The sequence below is a fragment of the Solea solea genome, chromosome 18 (assembly GCF_958295425.1).
Source record: "Solea solea chromosome 18, fSolSol10.1, whole genome shotgun sequence".
NCBI classification, from domain to species: Eukaryota; Metazoa; Chordata; class Actinopteri; order Pleuronectiformes; family Soleidae; genus Solea; species Solea solea.
In genome coordinates this window covers 4340543-4358210 of record NC_081151.1, presented here as the reverse complement: position 1 = coordinate 4358210, position 17668 = coordinate 4340543, and the positions used below count along the sequence as shown (strand labels likewise).

Below are 17668 nucleotides of genomic sequence, written 5' to 3'. Positions count from 1 at the left end.
GCAGATAAAACCATCAAATGTACATAACATTGAAGCCAATGGGGAAGTAAGAATATATTGAATAGCCACCAGTGGGCGACTTGGTTTGAATGATTCCCGGGCTCCGCTAGTCTACATGCCGATGTGTTCTTGTGGTAAGACACTAAAACCCCACGTTCCTCTCTCCTCTCCATACCACCTGCCCGATATTCAGCCGTTCTGCCCCCAAACTCTGGAATACTCATCCGAACAATATCACCACTGTCTGCCTTCAAATCCTAACTTAAAATGTAGCTTTTCAGATTAGTTTACCCATCATGACCATCCCCCCACGATCACCTCAGCGATCTTTTTCGGCATTTTGCATTTTAAAGTCTTGTATTTAATTTTAACCTCCTCCAACTACTGTGTCAATCTTTCATTGTTTTATTTGTCTGTTTTATTTTATCTTAACTTCTGTGTGTTTTTGATGTTTGATGTTTTTATCTTTTTTCCAGAGAAGTTAATTGTCTCAATCACTAGTTTCAGGTCTCGTTGAATAGAACATACACTCATATATCTCTGTGCTTTAGAAAACTTGGATGTCAGTTTGAGTGGACACCAGTGTGATTGACAGCCGGTATAAACCAATAAGATCCTGGTTGCAGGTGATATCTGTGAACGTCTGGTTGCAAAAACAAGACATTCAACAACATCATCATTTCCAGGTTTGACAAACACTGACAATTTCTGACATTTTATGGAGTTTAATCGAGAAAATAATCGATCGTTGGCTTGCAGCTCTAACCTCAACATGGTGCCGGTCAAGACTCAATGTTGCAGTTGAGATTCTCATGTCACAAACACTTGCCGGCACTTGGTTATAAAGCAGGAAGGGGAAGTTGATCATTTTGATGCTGTCGGAAATGACAGATCTTGAAAAGGCTCTGCCAGTGTTCTCGAAATGTGTCAAATATTTTATAAGAGCATCCACTAAACAGTGAAAAACATGTCCAGCTGTTGTTTTTGGTCTGCTCTGCCTCAAACTGATCTGCTATCACTTTCATCAGTCATAAGTGAGTTTATAAGGAGGGTAACAGAAGCTTGCAGTGACACCTCTCTCTCTCTCTCTCTCTCTCTCCCTCCCTCTCTCTCTCTCTCTCCTACACACACGCTCACACACTTCTGTGTTGGAGGAAATGGAGCAATTAAGGACAGCTTGCTACAGCGCTGCATGGGGTTAATCTGCAGCACCGTGATTAAAAATAAATTACACTTTTCCTGTATAAATATTCAAGTCCCTCTACGCTGTGTGCCACTGCCTTGTTATGGTATGTATGCTATTTTTTTTTTTTTTGTCCCCGTCTGCACAACATCTGGCACGATGTTTCCTGAAGCGTCACCGGAATAAATTGAGTTTTGTCTGCCTGTGAGACTTTCATTTGTGTGATGCTTGTGTGTCTGACTGAATGGGATGGACATGCATGGCTTCAGGTTACGGGGTGTTGTCTAGAAAATTGGAATTTTGGAAAGTTTTATTGGAGGGGGGAAAAAAAAAGTAGTGATTGGTTGGAAAACAAGAAAAGTAGTTGCATTTAATACAACAACACACTGCATTTACAGTTATAGCATCTCTATTATATATTGATATGACTGCTGTATACATGGGGGGGAAGGTTGTATAAAGCTTTATGCAACACCAGAGGGAGCTGTGTGAAATTTGGCACATTGCCTTAGGTTTTGTTGGATGTCAACAGAACACTACGATGACAAAGTTTGAGAAGAATAATCGTAATAATAGCAAGAAAATACAGTGGATGGGGATTCAGAAATTAGCAAGTTTTCCAGACTTCACTAGTCTGCAACTGCTCTGTGCTTGAGGCGAACAGCTGCAGGCTACAGTCGCTGCTTCAAGAATAACGCACCTAAGTAGCAGGTGGATCCGTCGATGAGGAGTTGCATTGTGGGTAATGGAGGCACACAAATAATAAGTTGAGTATTTTCTGTCCTTCCCAACTAATTTACCAATAAACTGCTCAAGAAAGGTGTCGGAGGCGGTTTTATGGACCCTTTTTGAATGTTCCCCGAGAGTCTAATCCCAAGACCGAGAGAGAGTGTAACTGCTGGTATGGGAACGGACTGGTCGAGAGTGTCCTGGCTGTCTCCCACTAAAACAACCATTTGTCCTGCAGCTGACCTATACTGAAAGAAAGACGGTGACAAGATGGGAGTGCAGTGAGCGGCACTGGACTAATGCATAATGCATAATGTAAACAAAAAAAAGTAGAAACACAAGAACATGCATGCTTGCTTCACAAGTTATTATATCTGTGTTCCGATGTCGTTTCAGGAGAATACATCAAGACCTGGAGGCCGAGGTATTTTCTCCTGAAGAGCGATGGTACATTCATTGGCTACAAAGAGCGACCACAAGATGTTGACCAGCTGGAAACTCCTCTAAATAACTTCTCCGTAGCACGTGAGTAGCTGCTTGAAGCAGAGTTTTTTTATACCCTTATTTGTTAGCAAATATGTTACGTACATTTTGTATGAATCTCACCTCTAAAAAAGGTCATTATCAAGAGGAAAACAAATCTCATCCCAAATGCCAAATGTTATAAACGTGTGTGTCTCTAATATGACCAATTGTTGTTTGATTTAATTTGATTTTAAATGATTGTGAATGGAAATAAAAGTAAATTGGCTGTAACATCATCTCAAAATGATCACTTTTTCTCTTTGTTTATTAGTAAACAACAAAAAAAGCAGTGCTTTAAAGCATCAGTGTGTAACTTCTGTCACCAAGACATTGCTTAGCAGCCTAAACAGAATATTTTTGTGACTGAAAGTTGCTGCTGTGATGAAAACATGCCTTCTTCTCTATGGAATTAGTTTTGTGTCAATATTCTCAACACTTTTTAAGATGCAAATAAAATAACGATTTAATCATTCAAAAATATTGTGTTTTATTGTTTGAAAATACACTGAATTTTGTCAGTGGACCGGAAGTCGTCACAGGCTTGGAGTCGCTGTCTGGAACTCGCTCCATGTCGGCATACGACAAAATAATTATTAATATCTAACGTTTATAATTTGACAAACGTTAGACACTTACAATTATTTTGTCGAATGTCGATGGGAAAAACTTGGTTTAGCTAACAAGTGCCAGATGGACAGCGACTCCAAGCCTGTGACGACTTCCGGTCCTTTGAGCTGTCGCCAATCAGCAGGTAGCTTCCTAAGGCCCGCCCATAAACAAAAAAACCACAGCGTAAAGAACAAGTGTATTTTAACAATGAAACACTATATTTTTTGAATGATTAAGTTGATATTTCATGAAAAGTGTTGACAGGAGTCACGGAATATCGCTCTACTGAGAAACACACATGGAGTCGTCGTGTGAATATTTCAAATGTAATATTACAATTACAGCGTCTAAGGAAATGCAAACAATGCCACCTAGTGCAAGAGCAAGTCTGCCTGAGTGTTCCCTTCCAAATCTCCGTGTCTTTATGTGATAAGCGATCATCAGCAGCGGCAGAACTGCCCAGAGCAGCCTGCTCCATGTTCACATCACAGAAAGTTGCTGTGATAAGCTGTGCGAGATGACTGAACACAGCAATTAGACAGCACACTGTTTGTTTAACAAAACGCTTCCTCTCCGACACTCTTGAGTTATCGCGGTTATTAGCCGCCTGAGTTCAAGTGTTTATCTGGGCTGCGCTCCGCGGCGCTGTCTCCATCAGCGGTGGCGTTGGGTCCTCATCACCACTGCGACCCCACTGCAGGGGGGGGACACACACATGGTGCGTCGCCACTGATGGAGCTGCTGCAGCTGGATTACATTTTCACCCTGATGGAGCCATGTTGCATCTCAGTGGTGGTCCACTTCCCGGTCCTCCATCGATCAGAACAGAGGCCATTTTGTGTCCCGTTCTGACACATTTGCTGACATGTTTCATTTGGGAACAGATGTTAACACGATGGAGGTGCAGATGGAAATCTCTGCTTTCAAAATTCAGTTATTAAACTGTGTGGTGAATAATTGTTTTAGGAGATGCTTATTTGCAAAGAAAAGTGCAAGGATTGAAGAGGAAATTGTTTTCTTTTCCGTCTTTTTTTTTGACTAATACGTCGATAATAAGAAGCAGTTTCATTTGGGGAAAAAAATGTTTGGATTCAAGGTGATATTTATGATGTTAGTGCGTCGTTTTTTTTAATGTAAATACAGTAAATGCAGTTTACATCCAAGCCATGTCAGATGAGTTCACACAATGCTGAATAGGACTCTCGGGTCCACGCGGTTGAGATCCTGTTTCACCTGGTGCACTGCACACAGGAAGTGATTTGTTTTCCGTGAGGAGAGACGGAGGTAGCGGCAACGGTGCACTTGTAAAGTGAGAGGCTGCAAACACAAAAGACGCGCTCACAAAACAACTTCTGAAGTCGGAAAAAATCTGTTCAAAATCTAAACACACAAATTCAGGTCTGACAGACGCTGTTTTCAGACGAAAGACACAGCAAACTTACTTAAAGTTACATTATTAGAAGTTCATGAAGATATCGGTAACAGCAGCAACTGTAGCTTTATCATTCAAATCTTATTGATACCATTTTAGCAGATGTAGTGTTTGAAAGGTGATGACTATGTGAGGACCCGAGTTGTTTTCCTCCCGCCAAAGTGCACCTGTTCTTTTCCAAATTAGCCGACAGTGTCTGTTACGGTGGCGATAAAGACAAATGGCTTTAACTGTGCTTCTGTCTCTCCCCTGTGCTCTCCTGCACACTGGCCCTTCTCTTCCTTCTCCTTTTTTTTTCCCACCCTCCCTCCATGGCCGTGGTCAGAGTGCCAGCTGATGAAGACAGAACGGCCCAAGTCCAACACATTTATCATCCGCTGCCTGCAGTGGACCACTGTCATCGAGCGCACCTTCCACGTGGACACCCCTGAGGAGAGGCAAGCAAGGAGCGCACACCTCTCAGCTTTCAGAGCAGCCGAAAAACACAAATCATTTACACGCGGGGAATTTGCCCCCCGCCTGTTTAGCAGTTTAAGAGATTCTCTGCTTTTTAAACACGTGCGCAACGTACACATTCAATCATTGTTACGCTCAAGGCCCACTGGCTGTTGGCAGGACTCAAACTTGTAATTACCTTCCTGTTGATAAGAAGACAATTATGCGATTGGGCTGCTGGGCTTACGCGTCGGTTAATGGCTTGATATAATCTTTGCTTGTGCTTGTGTCTCCCTCAGGGAAGAATGGACCAAAGCCATCGAGACGGTGGCAGAAGGTCTGCAGAAACAAGAGGAGGAGATGATGGATTCCTCTCCAGACCCGATGGATATGGAGGTCTACCTTACCAAACCTAGACACAAAGTGGTATGGACCCTTTCACACTGAACTGTGCATCCTCTCTGCCACCCTTTCCGTGACCGCATAGGTTTCCGTTCATTCTCGCGCTCTATTCCGGGTAGTGGTGATTTCTCGCCAGGATTATGTATGTCCGTTATACACGTGTGAATACCGGTGGTCCTGTTTCCATGGTTACCGTCTCCTTTGTCCAAAAAGGACCAACCGGACTTTACGCGAGCACACCTCAAGACACTGACGGACCTCTGCGCAGACATTAATACATCTACTAGGTTTAATTAAAATAAAAAAAAAAAAAAGCCACCTAGATTCCTCCTCCTCCTCCTCCTCCCTCCCCCGTGAGTTGTTTCCACGATGACCATTAATCTTCTCCTTGACCCTCCTCTACCTCATGTGAACTCTCAGCCCATGTGTGTTCTACTTTTCCCGCCGTGGGTGGCTTAGCACCAGATAGCATGTCCGCCCAAGTTTTACACCCCCACGTGTGTCCATGCCATGAAGCGCTGAGGCCGGTGGATTATATGTCCCCCACACAACCATTTTCAACATTCTCCTCCATGCAAGGGTCAGAGGTTAACTGACGCACAACCACATTTAGTCCAACGGATTAGAGGAGCGGGTGAAATAGTGCCCTCAAATGCTTCTTTTGTTGTTCTTCTCTTGTGTGTCCTGGCTGGTTTAGTGCGTGAGTTTGTTCATACTGCTGTTTGTAACCTTTTTTTTTTTATATACTCTCTCACTCTGGCCCTTTAGACTATGCACGACTTTGAATACCTCAAACTCCTGGGAAAGGGCACTTTCGGAAAAGTTATCCTGGTAAAAGAAAAGGCCACAGGACGCTACTACGCCATGAAGATCCTAAAGAAGGAAGTGATCGTAGCAAAAGTGAGTGGATGGCAGTGAGCCAGGAAAACACACTAGAGGGAAGGGCAGCGGGGCTGTGACTGATAGCTAAATGGTTATTCATTGTGAGAGTTGTACACTTACTCTGGCTTGTTTGTTTTTTTTTGTCCAGGATGAAGTGGCGCACACACTCACAGAAAACAGAGTCCTCCAGAATTCAAAGCATCCTTTCTTGACGGTAAGGAAGTCCGTCCGTATACCTAAACCAAGCCTTATTCTAACTCACAGAAATCCTCCAGGGCGTCCTCCATCCAGCCCAGCAGCATGCTTTCAGGAAAAAAAGGGGGCATTTTCACCAGGAATGTTGTGAAGAGCTGTTCTTACAAAAGTCTTTGTATAGCAACACTGGTCGCCCCTTTTCTTTACCTGTTAACCCTTTTCTCTACGAGTCTGTATAAACTGTCAAACTTTTTATAATTCTCTTTTCATCAGTTTGGTGTGATGAAATAGTAGCGATGTTTCACGTCGCAGTTTCCTCTTCAGAGTTCTGCTTTGAGCATTGTTGTTTTGCCGCCTGCAGGGACTGAAATACTCCTTCCAAACACACGACCGCCTGTGCTTTGTCATGGAGTACGCCAACGGCGGCGAGGTAAACCACTTTATCCGTTAACTGCCATCAATTCTGCCCTCGTCGGTCTCGGCTAAACAATTCCGAGTACCTTTGAGCCCGTTTGTCGCTGACTGCACTAACCTATCATGTCTTTATCGCTCCCCTGCTCCCGCGTTGCCAACATACAACCCCCCCCCCCCACGTTTCTCCTCAGCTTTTCTTCCATCTGTCGAGAGACCGCGTGTTCTCCGAGGAGCGGGCTCGGTTCTACGGTGCGGAGATAGTGTCGGCGCTGGACTACCTTCACGCTGAAAGAAATGTGGTCTATCGAGACCTAAAGGTAGGAGTTAAAAGCGCATCTTTGCTCTCTTATATCCTCGCCGTCAGCCACTTTCTCTGCCGCACCCTCCACCTCACCACACACACACTCACACCCTTCCCTTCATTTCTCCCCAGGCAGGATATAAATAGGGTTTGCCTTCATCCAGAGCAGCAGCAGTGGCCAGAGCTTATTGATCTGCCTCCCCCAGATCACTCTCTAGACCTCACTGCAGCTGGAAGAGAGGCTCGGTCCATTCAGCTATAGCTGCAGTCATACAGAAATAAACACCAGTCTCTCGCTTTAAAGTCATCACCGTGTGAGTGAATGACATCATATTATAAGCTGGCAGTACAACAGTTAAAGAGAAAATGACATCAACATCTGCCGACCATCTGAGAATAAAAGGAGGTGCAAGTTTTCAGCTGCTTCTTTTTTTTCTTTTCTTTTTTTCAATACAAATCTCTTTATAGTCTCATATAAAGATGAGATCAGAGATGGATGCTGCAGACTGATAGGACATGATTAGGTTTAGGAGGACTATAGGGGGCTATCAGTGTTGCAGTGGCATCTGTGGGCCCACTACTTCCAGCTGATAAAACTATAGCAGCCAGGTCAGCACAGCTTTCTCCCCCTCCCTCTGTCCCTTGGGTTTATGAGGCAGGCTCCCAGTCTGCTAGGGCTCTGCTGAAAATGCCAGGATAGCAGGAACGGAGGATGTGCTGACTCTGGCCGGGCACTTCTGGCCACGTGTGAGCTACAGCTGCCAGGTGACTTTAACTGAGGGTGGGGGGGGAGAGGGGTAATATTAAAAGACCAGCTTCAAGTCATGACACTGCATGATGAACATGCCCAGCTTATTATCTTGTACATTTGCTCATTAGGTGCAAATACATGTTTGAAAAAAAAAAAAAAAGTAGGGCAAGCAAGTTTTTATGATTTTATGATTCCATGAGACACTTTTTCTAATTAAAAATATTTGATCTGATTGTTGTAAAGAAAAGTGAAGAAGGAAGTGGTGTCTGTGTTTGGATTTTCTTCTCAATCGCTCATCTGTGTGACTTCAAACCTTGCAGGTGTATTGCTAAAGAACCAAAGAAACTGCAGCATGAGCGGTGGATGTGTGTTCATTTTTTCTGATTTACTAAAAGGTGGAAGTGCACCACGAGGGGAATTCAGCACCCAGACCATTAACAGTGCACACAAGCTATTCTTTTCAAGCAAGGTTCACCTACCACCCACAATCAACTCTACTAGCACTTTGAACATTTTCATACAGACTCCATTAGAGCACAAAGGGGGGACACAAGAATGTAGAGCTGCAACTAACGATTATTTTCATAATCGATTAATCTTTCGATTATTTTCTCGATTAATCGATTGATCCATAAAATATCAGAAAACCTTTAAAAATGTTGATCGGTGTTCGTCAAACACGGAAATGGTGATGTTCTCAAATGTCTTGTTTTGTCCACAAACCAAAATGATTAACTTTCAATGATTTCTTTGTTATCCAGAGTAAAGAAATTAAGAAAATACTCACATTTAAGAAGCTTAAACAATCGGAAATCTTGTTTTAATCGTGAAAAAAGCTTCAAAACGATTAATCGATTATCAAAATAGTTGTCGAATAATTTAATAATCAATTCATCGATTGTTTCAGCTCTACGAGAATGTCTGTCAACGACACGTCATCCAGTTAATTCTTGCTTCATTAATTCATTCATTACAAAAAGACCTTTATTTTCTAAGTTCACCTTCCAGAATGTCTTTCTCCTTTACTGACGATCTTTCATCTTCTACTCTTTAGCTGGAAAACCTTATGCTGGACAAAGACGGACACATAAAGATCACCGATTTTGGCTTGTGCAAGGAGGGGATCAAAGACGGCGCCACCATGAAAACGTTCTGCGGGACGCCGGAGTACCTCGCACCTGAGGTAGTTACAGAAGTGATTGTTCTCCTCACATCAAAGCCAGAGTTCTATAATTATGTGCAGAACAGATGAGTGACAAATTAAAAAGAAAAAAACAACCAAATGCCTCCAAAACAGGCTCGGATCGAGTCAAATACAGCAGATTTTAGGTAAAAAAAAATAACCTGGTCGGATGGTGGATCCAGATGAGACTCCCACAAAAGTCAGGGTTAAGTCCTAACAAGTGGTTTTAAGGCACAGTATCTAAATACAGGCTCTTTCTGCCTTATTTCTGTGGACTGAGCACTTTCACACTTTCATGTTATTCGAGGAGTAGATTCCAAACATAAATGCAGCGTATGTTGCTGCCCCCGGACCACAGTCGATGAGAAGCATGTGGAAGAAAAGGGCAGCTGCCCCAAAATGCCTTCCTAATCTCCATCTGAAGTGGAGTTAATGAGTGTGTGCCGTGTGCACAAGGCAAGGCAGCGCTGCTCTCTTGTTGTGTTTGCTGTACGGGGATGGGTGTGGCGACTCCCTGTTGCGTGCAGGTATGACAAGTGCTGCAGCGAGCTGTGTGTGTAACCCGATATTTCATTGTGAGCGTGGAAGGTGTGTGGGTGTGAGACGCTTACGCGAGTTTTTGCGCTATCCCCTCGCCTGTTGCCATAAAAATGTTTTCCGGAAGATGTTGACACAGTTGCCGTATCGTTGTTTTTAGACTCCATTTGGAATTTTCTGTTTCGTAAGGGGAGGAGGAGGAGATGGAGGGGGGTTATGGGTTGCCAGTACTTGAGGAAACGTGAGCTTCCACCCCTGGGGGAAATGAAAACACCACACAAACACCGCTTTGGTTACAGCTGTTGTGTTGTGCACCAGGAGAGCCACGGCTTCCACTGCTGACCAGGGAATGCCTCACCTGACCTGGGGGCAGCACCAGAGTCACATGTTTCATAGCTGACTTATAACACATATCTGTCCTGTTCATCAGTCAGCTTTCAGCACCAGGCCATTATGGCACTGGCCAAGTATCTGGCCAAAGATTAAAAAAAAAAAACAGCAGTTTATTTCTCCTTTTTTTTAAAAGAAAGAAGAAGAAATTCCTGAGAGCTCCACCTGTCCACCCTACGCTTTCACTCGCCCACTCTGCTCCTCCACAGAGAAGCACAGAAGTCTATGACACCTCCAGCCTCGGAAGCAGAGCACAGGGAGACATCAGGGGGTGTTACCATAGCAACAGGGTCGCTGGCGAGCCTCACTATGGAGTGCGGGCCAGGCAGTGTTACAGGTTGTTCTGCAGTAAACAATGACCTTGTTGTGTGTGCTGCACAGGAATGCTGTAACGTCTGGGAATATTCCACCCAGAGCAAGGGGAGAGAGAGAGAGAGAGAGAGAAAGGGAGGGAGAGGGAGGGAGAAGAGACCCAATCTGCAAAAAGCCAGAGCAGTTTGTCTCTGGAGGAAGGAGTGGGACAAATTCACTTTGTCACATTTATTAAGTAGTTACAAGAAGAAAACCATTATTGGCTGAGGGAATTTGCTTTGAGGCAATAAGTACAAAGAAAAATGTGGACAGGTTTAATCTAGCCACTGAAACTGATCTGGATTCACAAGCCTGAAAGATTAATGGCTGTCGGCATTGAGCAAAGAAAGTGCAGTATGTAGAGTCGGGGGGCTCCGGCGCAGCAGCAAGTGTTGGTGCTTTTATCCTCCCCTCGCCTCCCCCCTGTCTGTGCTCCGTTGGGGCAGTGTAATAGTATTTGGGGCTGAGGCCCAAACAGACAGGGAGGCAAGCAGTCCTGGTTACGTATATGAGGGATGAGCTTGGCTCCTGCGCTCCTGGCAGCTTCACAGCTGTGGTGCTCTTCTACATATATGGGGCAGCTGCGGGCCCAGCTGTCGCACGGTGTGAATCACACGACAGCAGCGCTGGAAATAGAGACGGCCCAGTAATCCTAGCCCCACACCGGCTTCACGTTACTCCCACTGCCCTCACAGTCCTCCTCCTTGATGCTCACCACTCACCACAGCGTCAGGCCAAGTACCCGCAGACACACGCACAGCTGCGTGCGCACGCACCAACATAGTAGTTTTGTACCTTTAACGGACACGTCCATCTGTTTTCCAGCACCCTCTCTCTCTCAGCCTGTTCACTGTTGTGTCCATATCTAATTCTATTAATCCGCCCATGTCTTTTTGCCTAAGCGTCTATTTTTAGATCCAAATTGCCTACTAGCATCACGCTGCTGGAGGTTTAAGAGAACAGGCTGTTCTCCTTGTCTTGATTTCACCTTCAACATCCGCCTCGCAAGGTAGAATCCAGTACATGTCCCCGGAGACCTTGGAACAACTCCGCTCAGCAGCACATTAGTCATGCAACAGGTTGCTCTGCTCAGTGAGCACATTAGAAAAAAAGTCATCCTATATGGAAATGATTAGACAAAATATTTTTCTGTCGGCGACCGGTTGTGTGCATTTAGCGGTTTTCTTTCCGAGACCCCGGGTTCTGTGTTTGTTGCCACACATTTTGCTTGTTTAAGTGACTCGCACCTCTGCTGCTTGTTGATCTGTATATGTTTGTGTATGTGTGGAGAGGCCTGTGGTGATTAAATATGCAGGGCTCCAGGGGAAACTCTATCCCCCCAGCTCCTAATGTGAGATGTGAGTCACTGCTGGCTGTGGCTGCCTCAGAAGCCCAGACCAGTGGTGGGGGTGGGGGGGGAGAGAGGCAGGTGATTCTTTGGGGGGGTGGGGGGTGGGGGGTGATGGGGGCAACCCAGTTGCTTTAGGGTTTGTGTATCCAGCCTAAAGGGCTGCTGTCTTCACGGCCTTCTGATGTCCAAACACCGCCTGGAAAACCCTCAGTTTGTTGTGTAAATATGCCGTCACAGCTGCTTTCAAAAGTTAGAATAAGGCTACTGTCTATCCAAAAACACTTAAAACACACTGTATTTCAAGTGACTGGTGTAAACAGGAAACTGATTCTCTTCTCTGCTGTCAGTTTCTTTAGCTGCGTCATATTGAAGTCCCCCTTATTTTTTGCCTTCCTGTGCTTCAGTAAAACCCCTTCCTTTGTCACCTAGGTGCTAGAGGACAACGACTACGGCCGCGCTGTGGATTGGTGGGGTCTGGGAGTCGTGATGTACGAGATGATGTGCGGCAGACTCCCGTTTTACAACAAGGACCACGAGAAGCTGTTTGAGCTCATTCTGATGGAGGAAATCCGCTTCCCTCGGACACTTGGGCCCGAAGCTCGCTCGCTGCTCTCTGGACTTCTCAAGAAGGAGCCAATGCAGAGGTGAGGACCCGCTGTCATGTCTATGTCTATGTGTGTGTGTACACATATATATATATATATATATATATATATATATATATATATATATACATATACACACATATACATAACATTTCATGCAGTCTTCCAGGTTGATAGGATAATTTGTCTATTTGGCACTTCATTCATAACGTCAGTAAACATTTTCCTTTGGTGTCAGTTGCTAATTTCTTTAATAGAGCATGATGTCAATTTTGTAAATGACCTCCCCCGTTTGGAGATGACACATATGAGTGGACCGCAAAGTTTATTTTGCAGCCGGAAGACTACGTCTCTGATAATCCCAACGATAAACCGAGTTATAACTTTTGTCCCGATCTTCCAGGTTAGGTGGAGGTCCTGACGACGCCAAGGAAATAATGCAGCACAAGTTCTTTGCGGGAATTGAATGGCAGGATGTTTATGAAAAGAAGGTCAGTCTCTAAAATGTTTATGTTGTTCCCCCCCCCGTTCACTTGCGGGACAATAAACCCCAGTCGCTGTCGCCCCCACGAGGCTTCAATAAAGTTCTGTCGCATGAAAAAATAACACAGAAATGATACTGATTGTCATCAGAGCGACAACTGTTGCCAAGCTGACGGGCGGCGCAGATGTGCTGATATGTTTGTCTTGTCTCCTTTCCAACAGCTGGTCCCGCCGTTTAAGCCCCAAGTTACCTCGGAGACAGACACGCGATATTTTGACGAGGAGTTCACAGCACAGACCATCACCATTACACCACCTGGACAAGGTAAAACCCAAACACTGGCACATGTGGTGTGACCCTTTCTGACACTGTGTGCTCTAATTGTCATCACATCTCAAAAATGAGAACAAGCACATGCGGTGATGACAGCAGACGCTGTAGTTTATTATTTATAAACTCCCTTAATGTCACCTTTTATATTAAAAACGTCAGGTGTCAGGAAGTTTGGTTATCGTCCTTTGTACAGAATATTTACAAATAAAGACACCATTCTACTGCTTACTCCCTTGAGAGCACTCTGCCCTCTTGTGGAGAACCAGATGAATGTCACCAGATAATGTGGAGAAAGCCTATTTGTGGGTGCAGAGTTTACACAGGCTCATCCTAAGGCAATGAAAACAAAAAGGATTTCTATTTAAAAGCATTTATGCTTAGGAGCGGTATGTTTAGTTTCTGCCAAGTAACTTAAATGTGACAAATTATAACTTCTAAAGGGAGCAACACCAAACTATGGGAATTCAGACACAACCAGAAGTGAAAGTACCACCATTTTGATAACATTTAATTTAAGTACAAGTGAAAGTACTGGTCTAAAAATAAAAATAAAAAGTAACTTGTTTGAGATTTACTCAAAGTAAAAGTTACTTAGTTACTTTTTTAACAAGGTTCTATCTTGTGTCGTGCAAAAAGGACAAGGGGACACAAATGTCACATGAATAGTTTTTAATTAAAGGCAACACTTTACAAATGAAAGTGCTGACAAAATCAAATATGTAAACACATAATGTGTGAGTCAAACTGGGTCAAAGGTCACAGGTGCTTTAACTTTCTCACTCAATCAAGGACCTTAATTAACACCTGTCCTCATTCAGACCTCATTTTGTGTACAAGTACACAAAAAACCCTATTTAATTACAGTAATGCAAGTAAATGTAATTCATTACTTTCCACCTGGACGCTACACTATTGTTTTATGTATACTGTACAGTGGCTTGTTTATCATATAGTTTGGTGTGTCATCTGCTCCTTTATTTAAGAAGATTCATTGGATCAAATATGAAGATGCAGCAGATTATCACTGTTTATGACATCAGTATTTTTTTTTTTAAATATGCACTTTATTCAAGTAAATTGATCTTCATCCTTCTCAGTGTTTCTCTTGCAAACGGAAATTCTTACTGAGTCATTTTTCTCCTTTCTAACCCTACTTTTTTTTATGACATATGTTATTATGGCATATTATTATCAAATAAATCCAATGGACCCATATGCCTTGTTGTAAACGTCGTCTGGAGCTAACTGGTTTCCTCTTCTGCCCTCTAGATGACAGTATGGAGTCCTTCGACAGTGAGCGGAGACCCCACTTCCCCCAGTTCTCCTACTCTGCCAGTGGGACGGCCTAAAGCGACTCTCAAACCTTCCTCTGGTCTCACTATTCCCCCCCCACCCCCCTCCCACCTGACTGCACTCTCAAAAAAAAAAAACACATTAAAAAAAAAAAAGAAAAGTGGCCGGGTCTCTCCCAGCGTTTGTCTGCAGACGCCCGTCGATGGATGCAACATTTACAATCTGAAATAATTGAGTCGTTTAACAGGAGGAGGGAGAGAGAGAGAGAGAGGATGAAACAAAGATATCTGTGGTTGTTCTGTGTGGCCTTTAAAGACTGACCACAGAGAGAGAGAGAGCGAGTTAACACTATACCCTGCATTTCCTGGTTGTTATGTTGTATACAGAGCAGGCATCCATACACCATAATGAGTGGGGAAATGTAGCTATGCTGTGCACAAATTAGGCCTCTGCTATTCATTTTTTTTTTTTTTTTCGAAAAGGGCCATTTTTGTATTGAACATATACAATTAAAAACAGTTTTAAATAGAAATGGGCATACTGTGGACCAAAAACATCATGTGAGCAGAGTATGTGTGTGTGTGTGTGTGTGTGTGCGTGCGTGCGTGCGTGCGTGCGTGTGAGCGAGAACCATATTTTCATTCAAACACCATCAAGACCAACGACATTTCTGACTTCAAACCTGAACGTGAATGTACCGTGTGTTAAATAAAGTCATTTTTTTCTTCTGCACACTTTGCGTGTGTGTGAAACATGGCTGACCCCCCCCCCCCCCCCCCCTCCCTCACCCAGACTGAAATGCCATCTTCCTTCAGAGGATGTTTATCACTCTTCTTCTTCTTCTTCTTCACTCTGCTGACTAACACTTCCACCGGTCGCTCTGTCGGCGTCGCAGCGCCGCACCTCGATGCGTTTTCATAAATCAATTGTGCAATACAGACGGAATTGAGGAATGACAGACATGCATAGAGCGCAGAGTGATTAATCATTAAGGTTAAAAAAAACAAAAAAACCTGGATTCCTTTTATTACAGTTTGCACATTGGAGTCTCTGCCCAGTTTCCTGTTCAGGAACATAACTCGACCCCCACAGCCCTCCTTGAAGAAAGTGCTTATAGTTCCCGATGCCTTTATTCCTCAACATTCTGCTGCAGCCACCACCTGGTTTTCCCTCTGATCGGGGTCATGCAGTGCTGACCCATCAGAAACTCTTCTCTCCTCTGGGTTTTTTTCCTCCTTGTACAGTACAGTATTGGGTGTTTTCCACCTAGTGCATTCACTGCAGCCTCAGTGAGGTCACTTAAACATACTACACTTCTTTCTTCTTTTTTTTTGTTTTAGGAATACTTTGCAAACTGGGCTTTTGGATAAAACACACACACACACATCAGTCATCTTTAAGTTACTTCTTTTGGGGGAGGATTGATGCCCCCCCCCCCCTTCAAGAGCTTCATGAGTTATTTATATGAGACCAGCAATGACTAAAATGAGTTTTACTGTGCCAATGATATGCACTTTGCTGCCCCAAACTGATTGTATTTGAACTCTTATTTGTGCTCTATGGTTGGTTAAAGACTAAATTAGCTTCTTTCTTTTTTTTTTTATAATGTAAATTTAAATGTGGATACAAATAAAACAAGAACTTTGTTTTGTTTGAATGAATTTTCTCCCCTTTTATAGATTACGGCCGAGGCTAAACTGAGACAACTGAGAAGGGTTTTTTTTGTTTTTTTTTGGTTTTTTCTCTTCAAAGTGTTCAGAAAAGTTTCCAAATGTGCTTCAGTATTTTTAAGAAGACGGATAATCATTTTTTTCTTTTTCAAAAGTGCATCGTGCGTTATTGAATGTATTGGTTTTTACGATTTATGTTTTCACTTCAATCATTTTGCAAACATCCTCTGTTTTTTTGTTTCTTTCTTCAATCTGATTGTTACTTATTCCTATGCACACTTACCTTTTTGCTGTCACATTTTGAAAATAGGGAAAAAAATGCATTTTATACTTTTTAATTTCAACTTTTTTTTTGTACCTGCCCTTCCATTTTCCTGAGACTGAGGACACCAGCTTTAGTAAACAAATAATATAAACTTTGTACACTGTTTTTACTTGTCTCGTTCAAAAAATGATGAAATAAAAGGTCTTAACATTAAGCCGTGTACCTGTACATTTCCATGTTTCTGGTCGAAACCAGGGCCTTTCTGTGTGGAGTCTGCATGTTCTCCACGCATGTGTGCGTGCGTAAGTATCAAAAGTTTTTTTTTTATATATAAAGTGTAGTTAAGTTTTAGAATTAAAAGTGTTGTGGGTTGTGGGTTCAATTCCTGGCTCTGCTAAATCTATATGTGTCCTTGAGCAAAGACACTTAACCCCATGTTGCAGCGTGTGAATGGGTGAAAACTGTCGTGTAAAGCAGCTCATCAAAACTAGAAAAGTGCTCTAGAAATACAGACCATAATACCAACTCTTCTTCTGATTTTATTTGGTAGTAATGAGTAACAAAGATAGTTTAGATATGTATACAGATATGTGACTTTTGTACTTACTTTGTACAGTAACAAAGTATTTGTACTTTGTTACATTTACAACACTGATCTAAACCTGACTGTGGTGACAACCTACACGTTGCATGTGTTCCAGGACTCGGTTCAGACTCTGGCTGTGTCAGGGCCATCTTGGCCCCGTTCTCCGCCTCTGCAGGACGACTCAGGTCCACGTCTGGGGCTCTGCAGCTGGTCTGAGACAGGGAGAGATGTCTCCCCCGGGCCCCTCAGGCAGATGGTACAGTCTCTGGAGCAGATGTTGACAGCCACAGCTTACAGTCTGTCTCTGGGCAGGGGCTGTAAATGTGCAGCGCCACACAGCGGGACAGAGGGTTTGGCTTCTGTGTGCTGCCCAACTGACAACCGTCCCTCACCTGAGTCCAGCTGCACTGCCCAACACACACACACACACACACACCACAGAGCTGGAGCTGCTGCAGCTCTGCCACTGGCTTCCCGAGGGTGATGTAGTGTTGTGCTGTGTGGAGGAACTGTCACTCACACATTTACAGCAGTATGCAAGGCAAGAGGTTTTTTTTTGCACTGGATGCACAAATGTGTCCTTATAACAGTTTTACAACAAAATAATAATAGTATACAGTTCTGGAGAAAACTTAGAGACATCAGTGGTTTCTTCTTTCTCTTCATCATTTTAATTTTATTCTGTAAACCACTGACAGCATTTAACCCCCAAAAATAAATTGAAATATCGTCATTTAGGAGAGGATTTCTTTAAAAGAAAAT

General features: G+C 43.4%; 1 protein-coding gene across 2 annotated transcripts in view; it reads left to right on the top strand.

Moving 5' to 3' along the window:
* The window catches only part of akt1 (v-akt murine thymoma viral oncogene homolog 1), a 33251-nt gene extending 16717 nt beyond the window's left edge, over positions 1-16534 (top strand). For both annotated transcript variants that reach the window (XM_058614483.1, XM_058614482.1), the window contains exons 3-14: positions 2309-2437; positions 4804-4915; positions 5213-5339; positions 6084-6215; positions 6346-6411; positions 6754-6822; positions 6998-7123; positions 8913-9041; positions 12100-12314; positions 12679-12766; positions 12981-13083; positions 14362-16534. In XM_058614483.1, the coding sequence (XP_058470466.1) occupies positions 2309-2437; positions 4804-4915; positions 5213-5339; positions 6084-6215; positions 6346-6411; positions 6754-6822; positions 6998-7123; positions 8913-9041; positions 12100-12314; positions 12679-12766; positions 12981-13083; positions 14362-14441 (1376 nt within the window). In that variant the 3' untranslated portion in view covers positions 14442-16534. The remainder of the gene's footprint in view (positions 1-2308; positions 2438-4803; positions 4916-5212; positions 5340-6083; positions 6216-6345; positions 6412-6753; positions 6823-6997; positions 7124-8912; positions 9042-12099; positions 12315-12678; positions 12767-12980; positions 13084-14361) is intronic.
* Positions 16535-17668: the final 1134 nt, after the last annotated feature.